The 19,759-nt window shown below is 40.0% G+C and overlaps 1 protein-coding gene across 1 annotated transcript in view; it reads left to right on the top strand.

Moving 5' to 3' along the window:
- PCSK2 (proprotein convertase subtilisin/kexin type 2) overlaps nt 1-19,759 on the top strand; it is a 244,172-nt gene that overhangs the window by 14,234 nt on the left and 210,179 nt on the right. The window contains exon 2 of the mRNA XM_037494323.2: nt 19,094-19,198. Within this exon, the coding sequence (XP_037350220.1) occupies nt 19,094-19,198 (105 nt within the window). The remainder of the gene's footprint in view (nt 1-19,093; nt 19,199-19,759) is intronic.

Genomic DNA, 19,759 nt, shown 5'->3' with positions numbered 1-19,759 from the left:
TAATAACTGCAATTATGGAGTTATAGCCTGTCAGAGCAGGAAGGGATCTTGAAAGACATTAGTTTAATCCTTCATTTTATACATGAGGAAAAGGTGATCCAACATGATATTTATATTCTTCACTATTTGTGATGAGCCTCTGAACCCTGCTGCTTATTGACTGTGATTTAGACAATGGATCATCAGAACCATCCTTTCCAGCCTTTTATACTGCAATAAACAAGGAATTCAACTAAGTAAGATTCCTATGAGTGATTAGCCACATAACCAAACCAATCTGACATACCATCTTATTCCAAATCATCCTAGTTTGCTTTTTTAACCCTCATATTTTTATGAATTCCAGTTTTCTAAATAAGGCTACACACAATTTCAGGGATCCCATCCCAGCAATGACCTATTGGATTTCTACTTGATGAAAGATAGAATAGAAATTTGTAATTTCTTTGGCCACCCCCCTGCTGACTAAAATTGTGCAATATATTTAGCAAGCACTAAATAAATATCAAATATATAATTAGATAAAAATCTAAAGATTTAGCATTATCATCAGGTGCTCACTAAATGACCAGCAGATAGATGTTCATGAGATGCTGCATCAGAAAAACCAAGCATGTTTGGAAAGGTTATATGATAGCCTAACTTGTGCCTATGTTAAATGGTTTCAAGTAATTAATTACTATTAACAGCCTAAAAATTTGTGACTTAATGGTTAATTAAGAAGCCAGTGTCAGAGGAGAATAAGATGATCAAAAATACTATTGCTCCTGTCCTTAACTTGTTCTCTACTTCTGTGAAATAAGAAGAAAAAAAAAAGATTTCATCAAATGGCTGTCAATTTTGTTTAAAGTGGAAGTTTAAACACAAGAAAATAGTTGGTATCCAAGAGTTAGTTCACAGTTTCTGCTGACTGTGTTCCTGGAGACCATCAGTCAAGAATGGGCAACAAAGAGAGAACTTGCAGAGCCTAGGGGTGAAAAGGAGGATAGGAAATAAGTCATCGCAGATGTCTTAAAGTCCAGGACAAGAATCACTGTGGTCAGGGGCCAAGATCAGGTTGAATAGAATCATAGAGAGTACTGTCTTCAATAAGGCTTGAAGTAAATCCAAACTTGGAGCCAATAACTGGTCAGAAATAAACCATGTTGGGCCTCCCCGGTGGTGCAGCGGTTGAGTGCTGGGTTGCGAAGCTGCCCGCAACCTCTGCAGCACCGGTTCAATCCCCGGCTGCTCCCCGGCCACCGGAAGAGGGTCCCACATGGCGCGCAGACCTCTCCTGCCGCCCGCTGCTCCCCTCAGCAGTGTACTTCGTCAGTCTGCCTGTTCTGCTCCCCGCTCTGGCTCTGGTGAATTCTCTCACCCTCCTGCGCTTCTGACTGTACCCAGTGCTTGTATAAATAAATGAAAAAAAAAAATTTTAAAAAAAAAAAAAAGAAAGAAAGAAACCATGTTGGCCACTAACTGGAAAGGAAGAAAGGAAAAGTTTAAAACCAAAGGGCATGGACAATAACAGGACTATAGTCCTAATTGGTTAATAAGTTTTCCTGGAGCTCTATAGAGGTGAAGCACATTGAAAGGAATGGGCTCTATAGATAGAGAGGTGACATGTTCAGCTGCATGTGCAAAGCACATTAAGTTCTCTAAGCCAGTGCATAAGAACCATTGGATCTGATGTCACTGTCCAGCTCTTACTATTACCTATATCATGAGTTGCGGGGGTGGGATGGAAAACTCTGTTTAACAATTGGTCTCTGGTTTTATACACAAAGGACCTTCTCAGAACAGAATAACATTAGAACACGCCCTGACAAATTGAGACTGAATAATATCTTCTGTCACATCTGGTTACTCAAAGAAAGGCATACTCAGTCCACAAACCTCCCTTGTTGCCAGAGGAGCTAAAGACATATAAACAATCAGTTTCTTCCACTGCATAAGCAGCATCTGTTCCAAAGGACTGTTGAGTCTTCCAGTCCTCTGGTGAAAGCATATTTACTTTATTCATCTAAATAATGTGGCTTGTTTGCCTTCTGTATGAAGTAGTCTCTCATTGTTTTTGTTGATTGATTTTTATGAGACAGCATATCATTTTCTTTATATCCACATGCCACTCTGCTAAGAATAAAATGGCTTCATATTGAGTAGTTTCTGTTATTATATCTTTATATTGTTTTGGAGTCACTGGGTTTAGTGAAAACATCCTAATCCTGATTCCCCTTTTCTTTCCTGCCCATTCATGCTCTTCTCCCAAAGTTGAAAGGAAAAGTAATAAAAGTTGATAATAGAAATAAATGAAAGCAAAAAACAGGTGTCATATACTCTATCTTCCATCACCAACATGTTCTCTGTTTCAATAATTACAGCAATTGGGACTGACCCAAATAAAATAGATATATATTTTTATATATGCAAAGCATATTATATATTATATATACAAGTTCATATATATACATACATAAGTGACTTTATTGTTTAAAGCAGTTCTAAGTTTACAACAAAATTGAGAGGAAATTACAGAGATTTCTTCTTACCCCTGCCCCCACACACACTTACCCTCTCTTATCAATATCACTCACCAGAAAGATGCATTTTTTACCAAGAATGAAGCTACATCAATGCATCTTAATCACCAAAAATTTATAGTTTAATTTAGGATTTTCACTTTTGATGTTAAAAATTCTGAGTTTACATAAAAGTATGATGACATGGTCTCAGAGTATTTAGACAGCCCCCAAATCCCCTGGCTCTCCACATTCATCTCTCCCCAGGCCTAGTTCCCAGTAACTACTGACCTTTTCTGGAATGTCATATTAGTAGTAGTATTTAACCTTTTCAGTTGATTTCTTTTACCCATTAGTATGCATTTAAGGTTCTATGTCTTTTCATGACTTGGTAACCTATTTCTTCTTAGCACTCAATAACATTCCATTATATGGATGTATCAATTTATCCATTCATTTACTGAAGGACATCTTGGTAGTTTCTAAATACTGGCATTATTAATAAAATTGGTATAAACAGTTGCATGCAGGGTTTTGTTTTTGTTTTTATTTTTGGTTTTTTGGGGGTTTTTTTTGGTATGTTCACAAGGTTTCAATTAATTTGAGTAAGGAGTATGCACTAAGGAATGCAATTACTGGGATATAAATTAAGAGTATATTTATTTTTGTAAGAAACTGAAAAGATATCTTCCAAAATGGCTGTACAACCTTGCATTCCCAAATGCAAATGTATGAGAGTTCTGTTGTTCTACCTTCTCGCCAGTATTTGCTATTGCCTTTTTTCCAGAGTTTGGCCATTACAGTAAATGTGTAGTGATATCTCATTGATGATTTTTTTTTTTTGTAATTCACAATGACCTATGATGTGGAGTATTTCTTCATAGGACTATTTGTCACTTGCTTGCCTTTACTGATGAGGTATCTCTTTGTGTCTTTGGCCCATTTTTAAATTGGGTTGCTTGATTTTTGATTGTTGAGTTTTAAGATTTCTTGATATACTGAAGATAGTCCTTTGTGTATCTCCTGCAATTATTTTCTTCTAGTCTGTGTCTTGCCTCCTAGTTCTGTCGATATTCTCTTTCATAAAGCAGAAGGCTTTGATTTTAACAAAGGCAAGTTTATCAGTTATGACTGTCATGCATAATATCTTTAGTTTTTTATTTAAAAGGCATTACCATTCCAAGGTCATCTAGATTTTCTCCTGTGTTGTATTCAAGGAGTTTTACAGTTTTGCATTTTACACTTAGGTCTTTATTCATTTTAAGTTAATTTTTGTGAGGGGAATAAGATCTGTGTCTAGATTTATTTTCTTTTTTGCATGTGGATGTCCAGTTTTTCCAACCTTATTTGCTTCGAGTAACTTTCTTGGCTCAATTATATTACTTTTGTTCATTTATTGAGCAAAGAAAGTTACTCCAGGTGTACAACATAAGAATTTGAAATTTGTAGGAGGCATCACTCTCCCAGATTTTAAACTATACAATAAAGCCATAATAATCAAAACTGCATGGTATTGGAACCAGAACAGACACATGGACCAATGGAACTGAATAGAAAACCCAGAAATAAACCCACAGATATATGGTCAACTACTCTTTGACAAAGGAGCAAAGAATATGCACTGGAGCAAAGAAAGTTTGTTCAATAAATGGTGCTGGGAAAACTGGGTTGCTACATGCAAAAGAATGAAGCTTGACTACTACCTCACACCATACACAAAAACCAACTCAAAATGGATTAAAGAACTAGACATAAGACCTGAAACCATAAAATATATAGAAGGAAATATAGGCAAAACACTACATGACATGAACCTCAAAGACATCTTTATAGACACATCACCCAGAACAGTGATAGTGAAGGCAAAGATCAACAGCTGGGACTACATCAAATTAAAGAGCTTCTGCACAGCAAAAGAGATAATAACCAAAACAAACAGAAACCCCACCCACTGGGAAAAATTTTTGCACACAAAATTAATGATAAAGGACTGATCATAAAAATCTACAAAGAGCTGATGAGACTCAACAAAAACAAAGAAAATAATCCAGTCAAAAAATGGGCAGAAGAGCTAAAAAAATACTTCTCTGAAGAGGAAATACAAATGGCCACCAGGCATATGGAAAAATGTTCAATGTCACTTGCAATCAGGGAAATGCAAATCAAAACTACAATGAGATACCATCTTACACCAGTGAGAATGGCACATATTAAAAAAACTAGCAACAACAAATGTTGGTGAGGATGTGGAGAGAAAGGAACTCTCCTGCACTGCTGGTGGGAGTGCAAACTGGTCCAACCACTATGGAAAGCTGTGTGGAGATTCCTCAACCTACTAAAGATAGAGCTTCCATATGATCCAGCAATTCCACTCCTAGGCATTTACCCAAAGGACACAGAAACATCAATTCCAAAGAGCACCTGCACGCCTATGTTTATAGCAGCACTATTTACAATAGCTAAGCTTTGGAAACAACCCAAATGCCCAAAAATAGATGACTGGATCAAGAAGATGTGGTACATATACACCATGGAATATTACTCAGCATTCAAAAAAGATAAACTCATGCAATTTGCAGCAACATGGATGGAGCTGGAAAGGATCATGCTCAGCAAAATAAGCCAGAAAGAAAAAGAAAAATACCGGATGGTCTCACTCATAACAGGAATCTAGAAAACCTAAATACGGACCAGGAAAAAGAATAACTATAAGAAAAAAAAATCAAAATCAACAAACAACTATGAACCAGAGACACTCTTTGTGGGGGGAGGGAAGGAGGGATTGGGGTCAAAATCGGGGTTGCAATTGTATGGGGAATATAAAAAGAAAAAAAAGTTTTCAAAAGCTTAAAAAAAAAGAATTTGAAATTTGCATATATTGGAGAAATGATCATTACAATGTCTTTTTGCCATCTTTCCTTAACAACTTCCAAATTTGCAATACTGTATTATTTATTATAGTCCCATTCTGTATAATACATGTCCTTAACTTATTATATTATAACTGGAAGTGTGTGTCTCTTGATCCCCTTCATTTTACCCACCCTCCAAATTCTCCTCTCCTCTAGTAACCATCCATCTGTTTTCTATGGCTATGATTTTAGTTTAGTTTAGTTTGGTTATATTTCTTTTTTGTTTTGTTTTATAATTCCACATGTATGTGAAATCATAAGGTAGTTGTCCCTATTTGACTAATTTCACTTAGCGTAACACCTTCAAGATCCACCCATGTTGTTACAAATGACAAGATTTCCTTCTTTTTCATGGCTAAGCAATATTTCATTCTTTATACATTCATCCATCAATGAATACATATGTTATACTATATCTTAGTTATTATAAATAATGCTTCAATGAATATAGGCATGCATATAACCCTTCAAGTTAGTGTTTTGTTTTCTCTAGTGCACAGTTCACTAAAGTTCCCTTTTCTCCTCATCTTCACCAACACTGTTGTTTCTTATTTCTTTGGTAAGAGCCATTCTGACAGGAGTGAGTTGTTATAGTTTATTGTGTTTTTTAATTGCTTTTCCCTGATGATTAGTGATATGGAACATCTTTTCATGTGCCTATTAGTTAGCTGTATGTTTTCTTTGGAAAATGTCTATTTAGTTCCTCTGTCCATTTTTTAATCAGATTTTTTATTTAATGGTATGAGTTCTTTGCGTATTTTGGATATTAAGCCTCTATCAGATTATAATTTGCAAATATCTTTTCCCATTTGATAGGTGGCTTCATTTTGCTGATGGTTTCCTTCACTGTGCAGAAGAATTCTACTTTGATGTTGTTCTGTTTCTTTATTTTCGCTTTTGTTTCATGTACATTTGCATTCAAATCCAGACAAAAAGAAGATAACAAAACTGATATCAAGTAGCTTGCCACCTATATTTTCTTCTACAAATTTTATCATTTCAAATCTTATATTCAATTCATTAGTGCATTTCAAGTTAACTTTTGTGTAAAGTCTAAGATCACAATCCAGTTTCGTTCTTTCACAAGTCAGTGTTCAGTATTCCCAACACCATTTATTGAAAAGACTTTCCTTTTCCCTGCTGTATATTCTTACCTCCTTTGTCATAAATTATTTCTGGACTCTCTATTCTATTCTATTGGTCTATGTGACTATTTATTATACCAACTATACTGTTTTGACTAGTATAGCTATATATAATTTGAAACAGGAAGTATGATTCCTTTAGTTTTGTACTTTTTAAAGTTTGCTTTGGCTATTTGGAAACTTTTATGGTTCCTTACAAAATTCTTGTATTGTTTGTTCTATTTCTGCGAAAACTGCCATTGGAATTTGGATAGATATTGCATTTAATCTGTAGTTTACCTTGGGTAACATAATATTGAGATTCTAACAATATTAATTCTTCTAATCCATTAGCATGAAATATCATCTTTTCTTTGTGGCTCACCCAGTATCTTTCATCAAAGTCATATAATTCATTAATTATTTTCTTCTGACCTTATTATCTGTGTGAAACTTACTATGGCACCACTAAGGCCCTATTAACAAACCATATGTGAGACTGACCTGCCAAGTGAAGCCTGCTTCTGGGTTAGCTCAGGTTTGGGGGAATAGCTTTCTTGAGAAGATACTAGGAAATAATCCCATAGCCAAGGCATTCACTTTTCACCCCCTTCTTCTTTGTCACTTAAAGATAACCTCAAACCCAGAACTGATAATTGGCAGCAATTAATCTCTCTTGTCTTCCACAGCTGCTGTAGAAAATTTGGCCCAACTGCGGACAAAAATAACAGATAGTCTTAGCCATGTATTTAATAACACCTGAGTGTATTTCTACTCCAAGCTCAAACTCATGAGTTCACACCCTTATGTTATATCTTTATAAAGCATTTATTAGAGTCCTATACCTGCATTACATATTTATATTTCCTCCATGATCCCCAAAGAATTAAATGTTTTACTAATACCCAGTGAACATTAAATAGAGATTTGATCATCTACACTGAAGCATACAGCAACTTAACAACTCTCCAGAATCTAGAACCTCGTGGTATTTTTGTTCATTCAAAAATATTTATAAAACACATACTCTGTATAAGAACACTTGTGAGTGAAACAAGCATAATCTTCATGGAGCTCTCAGTCTACTTGTTTTTATGTTTGACTCCAAAGACCATGTTCTTTTCAACATAACACAATAATTTTGAAATTCAGAAATAATTTGATTTTATAAAAATTGCAAAAAAATGACACATAGGTATGATGTCATTTTGGAGTTAGTGGGTTTGGAGTGCGGCGTCCTTGGGTTCACTCTGGGAAAGGTTTCACCAGAGCTCCTGTTTCGGTGGCATGCGGTGAGTTCCCCAGGCGAGTTTCTCCATGAGACAGAGACATTGGTTATATTTAAAGAACAGATTTGTTAGGGAAAGGGAACAGAACAATGAAGGATACTTGCATAGACACAAATGGGCAGGAAGAGCTGCCCCGAAAGGGACACTTTTGCTGAGAGGCCTGCATGGTTGCAGTCAGGCAGCCTTGAGGAGAGCTGCCTGCATTGAGGGAGGTCAGTGAGAAGAAGTACCAGCATGGTGCAGGTCATGGGCAGGCAGGAAGGCTGCTGCCCTACAAAGGGAGAGAGTTGGTGAAAGAAGAACCTGCATAGTCACAGGTGGGCAGATGGAGTGCTGCCCCAAGCCTGTGCAGAGACTGCACTAATATAGTCTTCTTCTGTTTGGGAGGAGTCACTCCTTTTGAACCTTATGGTTAGTTGCTAATTTTGGATAACTATGCAGAATCTGAGATTCCGGGAGATTCCACATGGGCTCAATCTCCATATCTTCACTTTTGGGGTCTGTTGGGATCAATCTTCCATGTCTTTACCCTTGGGCCTGTGCTCTAGACACTCCCTACAGAGTAGGGAGTGCTTTGTAATCTGGGCTTTGGCCCCTAAGGATCTTGGTTTACATAGTTATGTCAATGGTTGTGCTAATCCATTCTACCCCCACCTCCAGGTCTTGGCATTTTGTGAGCCAGGTTTCTGGTCTTGTGTGCACCTCCTTTTCAGTTTTTCTATTCCTATCCTCCATGAGGTACATACATGATTATAGTATCATTATTCACAATAGGCAAAGGGTGGAATCAAGCCCTTCCTCATTCACAGCCACAGTCTCTATGCCCATCCTTCTTTGTTACTAGAATATCATATGTTTCTGTCAATTGTACAATATAGTTTTCTGTATGTGCATTTCCTCATTGACCTAGAGGAAACTATGGGACACAACCTGGGATCCTCCCCACCCCAACCTATTCCCTCACCCAAAAGAGATTGCATGTAATGCTGGAAAATCAAGAATGATCATGGGAAATGTCAGTAAAATGCAGAGCCCCAAATGAAATTGACAAGCAATTATCAGTTGAGCCAGTTTTTCTCTTTGATGTATTATTTTCCAGGTCTTATTTCTAAACCTTTTTATGTTTTTTAATTGAAGCAACATTGTATTATAACATTATATCCTTAATCCTATTGACAGAAGCTCCTTTTGAAAATAAAATTTAAAAATCTTTAGATGTGGAATGATGTCCCATGTGCTACAAACTAGATTCCCAAGTAAGCCTGACTGAGCATAATGAAATTCAGCACAATGAACAAATGCAAAGAATTCAAACAAAGGAAAGGTGATGAATCTGAACCAGGGAGATTTAACCATTTGGAGATTCTGGATCCATTTGATAATCTGTAAGAATGCAGGATTTTCCTGAAAATAAGTAAATTCAGAGAAGCACAAAATTTGGGGTGAAGACCATATTTGGAGAATGTCAGGAACAGCTGTGAATTGCTTAAAGGAAAAGATTTCTGGTCTAAAGGGAAGCAGGCAATGGGCTCCATGAGAATTTAACGTGCCTTGTCTGTCCACAAGTGGTTGCCAGTTTCTTGGGGCTCAAAGCTGTTAAGGAAGGGGACGGTGTGGATTCAGGGAACATCTTTAACTTAGCACCATCATTATTATTTCTATGATTTGGAAAAAAGAAGGAAAAGAGTCACTGAGAAGTGTTGTTGGGATCTGTAGAATTTTGTGGCATAAAGAGATTTTAAAAAACTCTGCAAGTCTGAGTTAGCAATGTTATTATACTGTCACCCAGCCTGAAACTTCAAGCTGACTGTGAATTCTTCTTTCATTTCTTTTCCTCCTTCCTTCTGGAACCATGAATATTTTGCCTTAAGAGAAAAAATGATGGTATAAAAGAAGGGTGTGTGTGTGTGTAAATGTTGAAAGCATACTGATACGGACATATGAGAGGTTTCTTACTGGGAAACTCAGATGAATGTTTGAGAACCTAAGATTGTTCTCTATTTGTAAGATTAACATTCTACTTAAGAAACTGAGAAATGCATGAATATTACCATATTGAAGTCTGTGTAGGCATCAAGTACTGGAAGACACGTGGCCTCTGTCTTTCTCTCCTTGGGTTGGGTCTCATGCTTGCACAATGAGCTCAGAGTGTTGCTTCTCAGATGCTCAAGGAGCAGGGGATTTATGGTCTATACTCCTCCATTTTGGAAAATTCTGCACTCCTTTGTCTCTAATGAAGAACACTCATTATACTCAAGAGTACTCATACCAATTATGTGTGTGATGTTTCCTCCTGATTGAATAAAGGTCATCTACTTTTGACAAGACAAAAAGGGTTGGAAAAATAACCAATGCCTGTAGGTCAATATGATTTACCACCTTACCTGTTTATGCCTCAACAGTAAGTTGCTGAGAGTTCTAATTTCAGCTCCTTGAGACCAATGAACTCCTTTCATCGCAAAGGCAAAATAATACCACTAATCAAAGAATCTGGGGATGTGGGCCCTAAGGAAACAATAGAGGCATGTCACTCACCAGCCTGGCTGTTCTTGAATCACATTTGTCTTCATCAGGAATTCCAGTCTGAGATCTCTGGATCTCTGGATTCATAGCCTTGATTGCAAAGGGCGATTGGATATAGATTGACTGCAGTGGAAGCAGTGTGGTAGAGAGGTTGCTGGACTTAAAGAGAACTGGGATTTCTTCTGAAAATTCCCTCCCAACTGGGTGAATGCTACCCTTCCCTGAGCCACAATGCACTGCTCTATGAAATGAGGCAGTTAGTATTAAGTCAGGGGTGCATCTTACCATGTAATATCACCCTGTAAAAAGACCTCATGTTGTTACAAGGCAGGGAGAGGGGCACCCCAGATCCCGCAAGCCTGCCTGGTCTAAATAGGTTCTGCCATCTGCCACATCAACACAAAACATGTGAGACTTTAATGGGAAGGAGCTTTAATACAATTAAGAAATAATACAGGAAAGGCAAAGAAGTATAGTCTAAATCAACCACCCAAAGTTACCCATCCCCTCGTGGGTAAAAGTCCACCCAAGCAGGATTGGCCCAGAACAAGGCCCAAAGCCTGCCCCAAGTCTAAAGCATCTTCCAGAGGGGACCCACAGAAAAGGATCAGAAACAACCAGACAAGTCTGAGAGGAAAAGAGCGAAATCAAAATCAAGACAAAAACTGCTATTGTCATCTCCCCACGGGTCTCACCCACATCTGTGCCACCCAGTCCATGACCAAAAGGCAAGTGTAGTTTCTTCACGTGTCTCTCAGCTTCTTGCTCTCCATCCTGCTTCCTTCTTTCCTCAGACTCCTCTGCAGCTTCTTCTCTCCCTGCTCACCTCCACCCTCCCTTGGGTGGGGCAGGAAACCTGGAAACTCCCCCTTTCCTGGGGACCAACCTGTTGCAATGTGACATGTGACCGTTGGAAGCATATGACAGTAGTGTTAGGGGGAAAGGATGTCCTGAGCTAATTCCATACAGGCTTTGTGGACCCCACCCCCACTCCAGACCAAAGCCATCAAGACATTGGGAAAGACAAATCCCGTCACCACCAAAGGGAAGGTGGCTGGGACCTGAGGGTGGAGTTAAGCAGCCAGGTTTGGTATAAAAACCAAACACGTGGGCCTTGGGGTCTCTCGCTCTCTCTTTTTCACTCGCCTCCTGGCTTTACGGCTCCTGGCTCGCGGCCAGCTCTTAGAGTGACATTTGGGATTCCAGGTCGGCGGATCGGGTAGGACGCATTTAAAACTTTGTCTCCCACTTTTCTCCCTGAGTTGTACATTTCCTCATTTGCCCTTCCCTTGTGAATAAATCTTTTATTAACCTTTCGTGTGTGTTCCTGCAGTAGAGTATTAATAAGTCCTTTTAAACACGCTGGTGAGGACCCACAGTCAGGCAACCCGTTTTGTATCGGGGCTGCCCTGTAACAGTAGGAAGTGGCATTGTTATAGGGCAGCCCTGATACAAAATGGGTTGCCTGACTGGGGGTCCTCACCCGCGCTTAAAAGGACTTGCCTATACTCTACTGCAGGAACACGCGAAAGGCTAATAAAAGGTTTATTTACAAGGGAAGGGGAAATGAGGAAATGTACATTCAGGGAGAAAAGTGGGAGACAAAGTTTTAAATGCGTCCTACCCGATCCGCTGACCTGGAATCCCAAATGGCGCTCTGAGAGCTGGCCGCGAGCCAGGAGCCGTGAAGCCAGGAGGCGAGCGGAAAAAGAGAGAGACCCTAAGGCCCACGTGTCTGGTTTTATACCAAACCTGGCTGCTTAACCCCATCCTCAGGTCCCAGCCACCTTCCCTTTGGTGGTGACGGGATTTGTCTTTCCCAAAGTCCTGATGGCTTTGGTCTGGAGTGGGGGTGGAGTCCACAAAGCCTGTATGGGATTAGCTCAGGACATCCTTTCCCCCTAACAGCATGACCTTGGTTTGAAATGAGAAATATATGACATTCAAATTTAATTTTTTAACTATTTTTACTTTTAATTTTTTTTTTTAAGATTCATTTTATTTATACAAGAACTGGGGCACAGGCCAGATGTGCAGGAGGGTAAGCAGATTCACCAGAGACAGAGCACAGAATAGAACAGGCAGAGGACCGAAGACACTGCTGAGGGAAGCAGCGGGCTAGACAGGAGAGGTCTGCCATGCCATGTGGGTTTCTCCCCAGCCGGTCTGGAATCAAACTCGTGCTGCAGAGGCTGTGGACAGCTTCACAGCGCTGTACTCAATCCGCTGCACCACTGGGGAGGCCCACATTTAAAAATTTTTTAATTTGAAAAAAATTTCAGATAAAAAAAATTACAAAAATGACACATAGATATAGCCATGATTATAGTAGCATTATTCACAATAGTTAAAATGTAGAATTAACCCAAGTGTCTATTGATAGATGAACGGGTAAACAAACTGTGGTTTATACAGACAATGGAAATTATTTTGCCTTAAAAAGGTAAAAAAATTCTGACAATGCCACACATAGATGAACCTTAACAAACATTATACTGAGTGAAATATGCTAGTGATGAAAGGACAAATAATGTATGATTCCACTTATATGAGATAACTGGAATAGCCCAAGTCAGAAATAGAAAGTATAATAATGGTAGACAGGCACAGCAGGGAAAAAATGGGAACATAGCTTCAATTTTGCAAGCTGGAAAAGGTTCTGGGGGTAGATGGTGGTAATGGTTACACAACAGTATGAATGTACTTAATGTCATCGAGCTATCCTTGAACTTAAGAATACTTACAATTAGGCTTTTCATACTGTGTATATTTTATCATAATAAAAAAATATTACATTAAAAATTGACACACAAGTTCCTATATGCCCTTTATCCAGCACCCCCCGCCAAAGTTAACATCTTGAATAACAATAGTACAATTAACAAAGCCAGGGGAAAGCATTGATAAGATTCTATTAATTAATCTAAAGACTTTGTTCATTTTCTCAAAGGTCCTGCTACTGTTGTTTAACTGGTCCTGAATTTAATCCAGGGAACACATGTTATTTAACTGTACTTTCTCTTTGGTCTCCTCCAATTTGGAAACATTCTGCAGTCTTTCTTTGTCTTTACTGAAGAGCACTAACCACTTGTGAGTTTGTTTGATATTTTCTCCTGATCGAATAAAGGTTATGTCTTTGGGGCAAGAAAGTCATATAAGTGAGATTGTCTCCTTCCCTGTACATCCTATCACTAGGAACATGATTTTGATGTCTTATCCCTGGAGAGGTTAACTTTGAGGTTAATTTAGTTAAAGGGTTTCTGCCAAGACCCCCTACTATAAAATATTTTTTCTCTTTGTCTATCATTATATTTCACCCACTAATTTAGCTCCCTTTGGAGAAGCTTGCCTCACACAGTTATTACTGTGGCACTTCCTAAAAAGTGATGTTCAATTTTTATCATTACCTTTACATTTATTATCAGAATTCCACTGTTAAGAAAGTTTTTCCTTTGCCTCCACTCAAATTTAATTTTTTTTTTTAATTCAGTAAAACAAACCCAGAACAATGTTTCCCCAATGTTCTGGTGCTTGATGACCTCAAAGTATCTTTCTAGTGCTAAAATTTTCAGATTCATTATGCCGTAAGGGGCACCCGGGATACCTCAAACTTGCATGCTCGAGAGGGATCCAACCACTTGTACACACAAAGAAAAAGACATATATGAAAGATCATTACTAGAATTGTTGTACGTAAAGAGAAAAAGAAAGGATATTCCAAATAAAACACCCAAAATTACCCCTCACCTCATGGACAAATACCCAGCCAAACATGGTTGGCCCAAAGTAGGACTGCTGAGGCCTCAAAGCTCGCCACAAATCTGAGGCATCTTCTGTGGGGAACTGTTATAGGGCAGCTCCCGGTACAAAACGGGGTGCCTGACTGTGGGTCCTCACCTGCGCACTTAAAAGGACTTATCAATACTCTACTGCAGGCACACATGAAAGGCTACTAAAAGGTTTATTTACAAGGGAAGGGGAAATGGGGAAATGTACATTCAGGGAGAAAAGTGGGAGACAAAGTTTTAAATGCGTCCTACCCGATCCGCAGATCTGGAATCCCAAATGGCACTCTGAGAACTGGCTGCAAGCCAGGAGCCATGAAGCCAGGAGGTGAGCGACAGAGCGAGAGAGCCCAAGGCCCACATGTTTGGTTTTTATACCCAACCTGGCTGCTTAACTCCACCCTCAGGTCCCAGCCACCTTCCCTTTGGTGGTGATGGGATTTGTCTTTCCCAATGTCTTGATGGCTTTGGTCTGGAGTGGGGGTGGAGTCCACAAAGCCTGTATGGGATTAGCTCAGGACATCCTTTCCCCCTAACAGAACAACAAGAAAGAGGCTCTGAAACAGGTCCCAGAAAACTGGAACAAAGGAGACACCATGGCCTCCCTAGTGGTGCAAAGGGTTGAGTGCAGTGCTGTGAAGCTGTCCACAGCCTCTGCAGTGCCAGTTAGATCCCCAGCCAGGGAACTACCCACAGGCACAGCAGAACTCTCACCACATCAAGATAGCAGCTGCCTTTTTTGTCTCTCACCCATGTCTCTCTTTCAAATGTCTCTACATGTCTCTCTTCCACGTGTCTCATTCCTAGAAGGACAAAGGTGCAAGTTGGGCTGCAGGAACAAGAGCTCTCCCTTTTTTACAGCCCACCTGCCTTTCGTGATATAATGTCACCTGGCCGCTCAGCCCCGCCCCTCGTTCCTGTATCTAGTCTAAGGTGGATGATGTGTGTGTGGGGCGGGGGGAATTGCAGGGAGCATGGTACCTCTGCCTTTATGGAGTTGCCTCTGTAATGCATCCAAAACTGGAAATAATTCCAAGCTCATAACAAGGTAATCCCTAGGGAAAGAGGAAGTTGCAGATTCCCTGCTCCACCCAAGGAAGACTAGGGTGGAGATGAGCACAGAGGGGAAGTTAGAGGAGACAGGGAGAAGCAAGAAAGGATATGAAGAAGACCTGGAGGAGGCACATGGAGCAGAGAGACATGTGAAGGAGCTGCACTTGCTTCTCAGCCTTGGACTTGTACCAGGGACTTGGGGGACATGGTAGGAGACACTTGAGAGAGAGTCATGGGTAAGAGAGATGGGAGGTTAACATTTATCTTGATTTTGATTTTACTCTTCCAGACTTGTCTGGCCCCTTCTGCCCCTTTCCTGTGGGTCCCCACCAGAAGGCACTTTAGACTTGTGGCAGGCTTTTGGGCCTCAGCAGTCCTGCTTTGGGCCAACCCTGTCTGCATAGGCATTTTACCCACGAGGGGATGAGTAACTTTGGGTGCTTTATTTGGAAACTCCATTCTTTCTTTTTCTTTATCGCACGTTAATTGTCCTTAAGTTTCTTCCCATAGAAGGTCTCATGCACTAAGTATGTTTTTTCTCTACGCGGTAGATGGCAGAACCCATTCAGAACATGCAGGTTTGGAAGTCCTGGGGTGCACCTCACCCTACCCTGTTAATGTTCATACAATGTGACAGTGGTCAGAAGCACAGTCTGGAGAGCAAAGGGTCAGCACAAATTCATTTTCCTCCTACTCCATCCTCCTTTTTTTTTTTTTTTTTCATCAGATCCAAATACTGCCCTGAATACACCAGCAGGGTTCCATTGAGAAAACATTCAAGAGCCACTAAGCCTGGAAAATGCATGTGAAATATTTATGCTTAATTTGCCCTGGAAAATATGGTTTTTAATGAACAGGAACTAACTCATAAAAATTGCAGTGTTCTAAGAGATTTTCATTCATGCAGCAGACCCCTAGCCAAGCTGGCTTGAAATTCATCCAATATCTGTTTCAGTAGCCCCAGGCCCCTCCTCCGTGCCAGGAATATCCATTGAGGATTCCTATCTGAGCTGCTCCTTGCTGATGTCACCAATTGGCAGAGGGAACTAATGTTAGCCAACAGAAATGAGAATTTAGAGTTTTCCCAGGAATTTCCTGGTCATGTGCATAGTTTGGCACGTGTGTGGCCTTCTAAATATAGGATCATGCTAAATGTTTGCAAGTATCTGGACACCTCATTCCCCAGATGTTTCTTTGGTCAGCCTCTGAGCAAACTCTGGGTCAGAGAAAATAATAACAAACCCTATGAATGGAACTTTGGAAGAAACTTCCATATAATTATCTGGGAATGGATCTGTCTGAATAGCTCTAAACCAAGTCTACACCCTCCATTGTCTCTGTTAAGTGCAAGTTTTCATGGCTATTGTGATACAAGACCATTGGTTTTGGAAGATACCATAGAAAAGAGGAGAAATGGATGAGAATAGGACAAGTTAAAATGCAAACGTTGCTTTTATTGTAACAGGGTGGTGCCCAGATAAAGGGGAGTTTCCAGGTTTCCTGCTCCACCCAAGGGAGGGTGGAGCTGAGCAGGGAGAAGAACTGGCAAGGAGAAAGCAGGATGGAGAGCAAGGAGACCTAAAGGAGGCATGTGGAGCAGAAAAACGTGTGAAGAAACCGTTTGCCTTTTGGTCATGGACTGGTGAAACAGACGTGGGTGAGAGACCGGAAGGGAGGCTAACAATGTCAGCTTTTATCTTGATTTTGATGTTGCTCTTTTCCTTGTCTGGCTGTTTCTGATCCTTTTCTATGGGTCCCCACTGGAAGTTGCTTTAGACTTACGGCAGGCTTTTGGGCCTTGCTTTGGGCCAATCCCATTTGGGTGGACTTTTACCCATGAAGGAATGGGTAGCTTCAGGTGCTTAATTTAAAAACTATCTTCTTTGCCTTTTCTGTATTGTTCACTAATTGTATTAAACTTCCTTTCCATTAAAGGTCTTTTATGTTCTGTCTTGATGGCAGCGGATGGCAGAACCTATTTAGAGCAGGCAGGTTTGGGAGTTCTGGGGTGCCCCTCTCCCTGCCCTGTAATGTTATTACTGAGATTAAACTGCTTTCCTTGAACAAATGCTCCTCAGATTTCTGCAAGTCTTTTGTCAATTTCCAGAGTTCAGAAAAAGTTGATTTTCAATTTATCTCAGTATTCGACTTGCTTTTGGTTGTTTTTTGAAGATGCCTACTCCATCATTACTGGTTTTCTCTCACCTCAACACACAACATTCTTTTTAAGTGTAACAAATGAAATGTTTTAATATACATAAATAATGGACAAGTTAAATAAATCATGATGTAGCTCATATAATTGAGCACTATACAGCTGTTAAAAAGGAAGTAGGATGTATCAGTAGATGCTTTTGATAAACATAGGTGATAAGTGACAAATCATTTTGAACAGTAATATACTCTGTGTGTGTGTGTGTATAAGCAAAGAGGAAAATCTAAAACTGACTCTTGTAACTATTAAGGGAATAGTACTTTGTTCTTGGAAGAAGGTGGACTGAATTAATAAAAGATAACCTTCTAAATTTAATACTCCCTAAAAAAATGTGATTTTTTTTTTACTTCATTGCTTATACTTTTGTTATGTAATTTTTCTGTATATTTTTATATTAAAAATAATAATGAATGTTTCTTAAATATTTGGACCAGACAAAGATCCCTACTTAAACAAAAAATGTTCATATTGGCCCCACCTGTATTGGTAAGACCTTTCTTACTTCCCAAGCACCCACATCCCCTTCCCTTTTCTTTCAAACCCTGAGTGACTTCACATATATGGGATGGCTTCAATAGCAAATACTTTGAATAGTGAAATATTTTTGGTTAGGGGACTCCTAGGAGTCTGATGAAAATTATGTCTCATCTCTCCAAAAATATCCATGATTTTGACAATAATTTACCAGCATTCAATTAAATTCATTAATTAGGTTAAGAACTGAAAAACAACCGCCTCATGACCTTACCCTTTATGGTCAATTGTTTACTTTTTATTTAAATGATTGCTTAAAAGTTCCATATTTATGAAGACATGTGGAGAAAGAGAGGTGATCTGGAGAATTCAACATTCCATTTATCTAAAGAAAAAGACAAAAAGAGCCCCAGAGGGGAAGTGACTTGGCCAAGGTTAGATAGTAACAGAATATTCCACAACACATTTCTTGACACTCAGGTAAGGCTTTTCACACCAAGTGACCATGAATCATGGAGAAAGTGACAATCTTCTTTATTTTTCTTAAGGATTTATTTATTTATGCATACAAGAACTGGGGCACAGGCCAGAGATGCAAGGGGTGAGAGGATTCACCAGAGATGGAGCAGTGAACAGAACAGGCAGGTCTGCTGAAATACACTACTGAGGGGAGCAGCTGGAGAGACAAGAGAGGTCTACTGCACCATGTGGGTAGCTCCCTGGCCAGCCAGGAATCGAACCTGCACTGCAGAGGCTGCCGACAGCTTCTTAGCACTGTGCTCAACCTGCTGCGTCACCGGGAAGGCCAGACAATCCTCTTTAAGTTCTCTTAGATGCTTACAGACTCTGAGCCCCTCATCGGTTCTCACTATTGGGGCTTCTCTAACCAGTTCTAACATTCATACCTAATTCCAAGAATTCTTAGGAAAGAGAGATGGAGGGGAAACTTAGACTGTCATTCATACTTACTAGCTTTGCATATTTGCATTGCCCAGCAAGGAGACAAGCACCCAAGGGTCAGAGAGAGGAGAGGCAATCCAGCTGTGAAGACAGGACTAGGTTGGAAGAAAGCAGGGCATGGTGATACAGGTTTGCAGGAGTTTTTTCACATATATCCCCATCCCGTGGATGCCCAGTGTGCAGCCCCAGCTTCAGAGTCCCTGTTCTAGGGCCCCCATCAGAAGCTAACCATGCCTTGTGTCTGTTTGACTCCACAGCTCCCTTTCACTGAAGGCATGTACCACTTCTATCACAACAGCCTTGCAAAGGCCAAGAGAAGACGTAGCCTACACCATAAGCAGCAGCTGGAGAAAGACCCCAGGGTGAGTTTTTCTGAAAACCTGCCTTCTAACTTCTGCTGTCATGACTGAGCCCACTGAGAGGGTGGAAGGAGGGTTGGAGGGAAATTTCGAAGTAAAGCACTCAGTGTATGGTAATAGGCCCAACGGATCCTTGGCAGAGTGGCGTGGCGACTATCCACTTCTCTGTAATTAAAACCTGCTTCATAGGGCTGGAGGGGTTGGCGGGTGAGGAGTAAATAGCACCCCTTTACTGGCTGTCTTCAACTGCATTGTTCTTTGTGGATTTCTGGTGACAACAGACCTGTTTTCACCTGTGATGAATAAGAAGACTACAGACAACTGAGTGAGTCATTTTTATGCAAGGTTTATCCCAGCAAATTCATGAATAATGTGCCATATCCCATATTGTCTGTGGGAAAATGAGGGAACCAGCACGCCAGTAGGCAGGGGGCTTCTCATCTCCATGCAAGATTGCAGCAGTGGCGTCATCTCAATCCCCCTTCTCACTTTGTATTTTCCTCACATTGATCTAATTTACCCAATGCCTCAGGTTTTGATGACCCCCACTTTTCTCTTCAGACT

The sequence above is a fragment of the Talpa occidentalis genome, unplaced genomic scaffold (assembly GCF_014898055.3).
Source record: "Talpa occidentalis isolate TD23 unplaced genomic scaffold, MPIMG_talOcc4v2.1 talOcc4.10, whole genome shotgun sequence".
In the NCBI taxonomy this organism is placed as follows: domain Eukaryota; kingdom Metazoa; phylum Chordata; class Mammalia; order Eulipotyphla; family Talpidae; genus Talpa; species Talpa occidentalis.
Note: the sequence above shows the minus strand (reverse complement) of the source record. Positions and strands in the feature narration are given on the sequence as shown.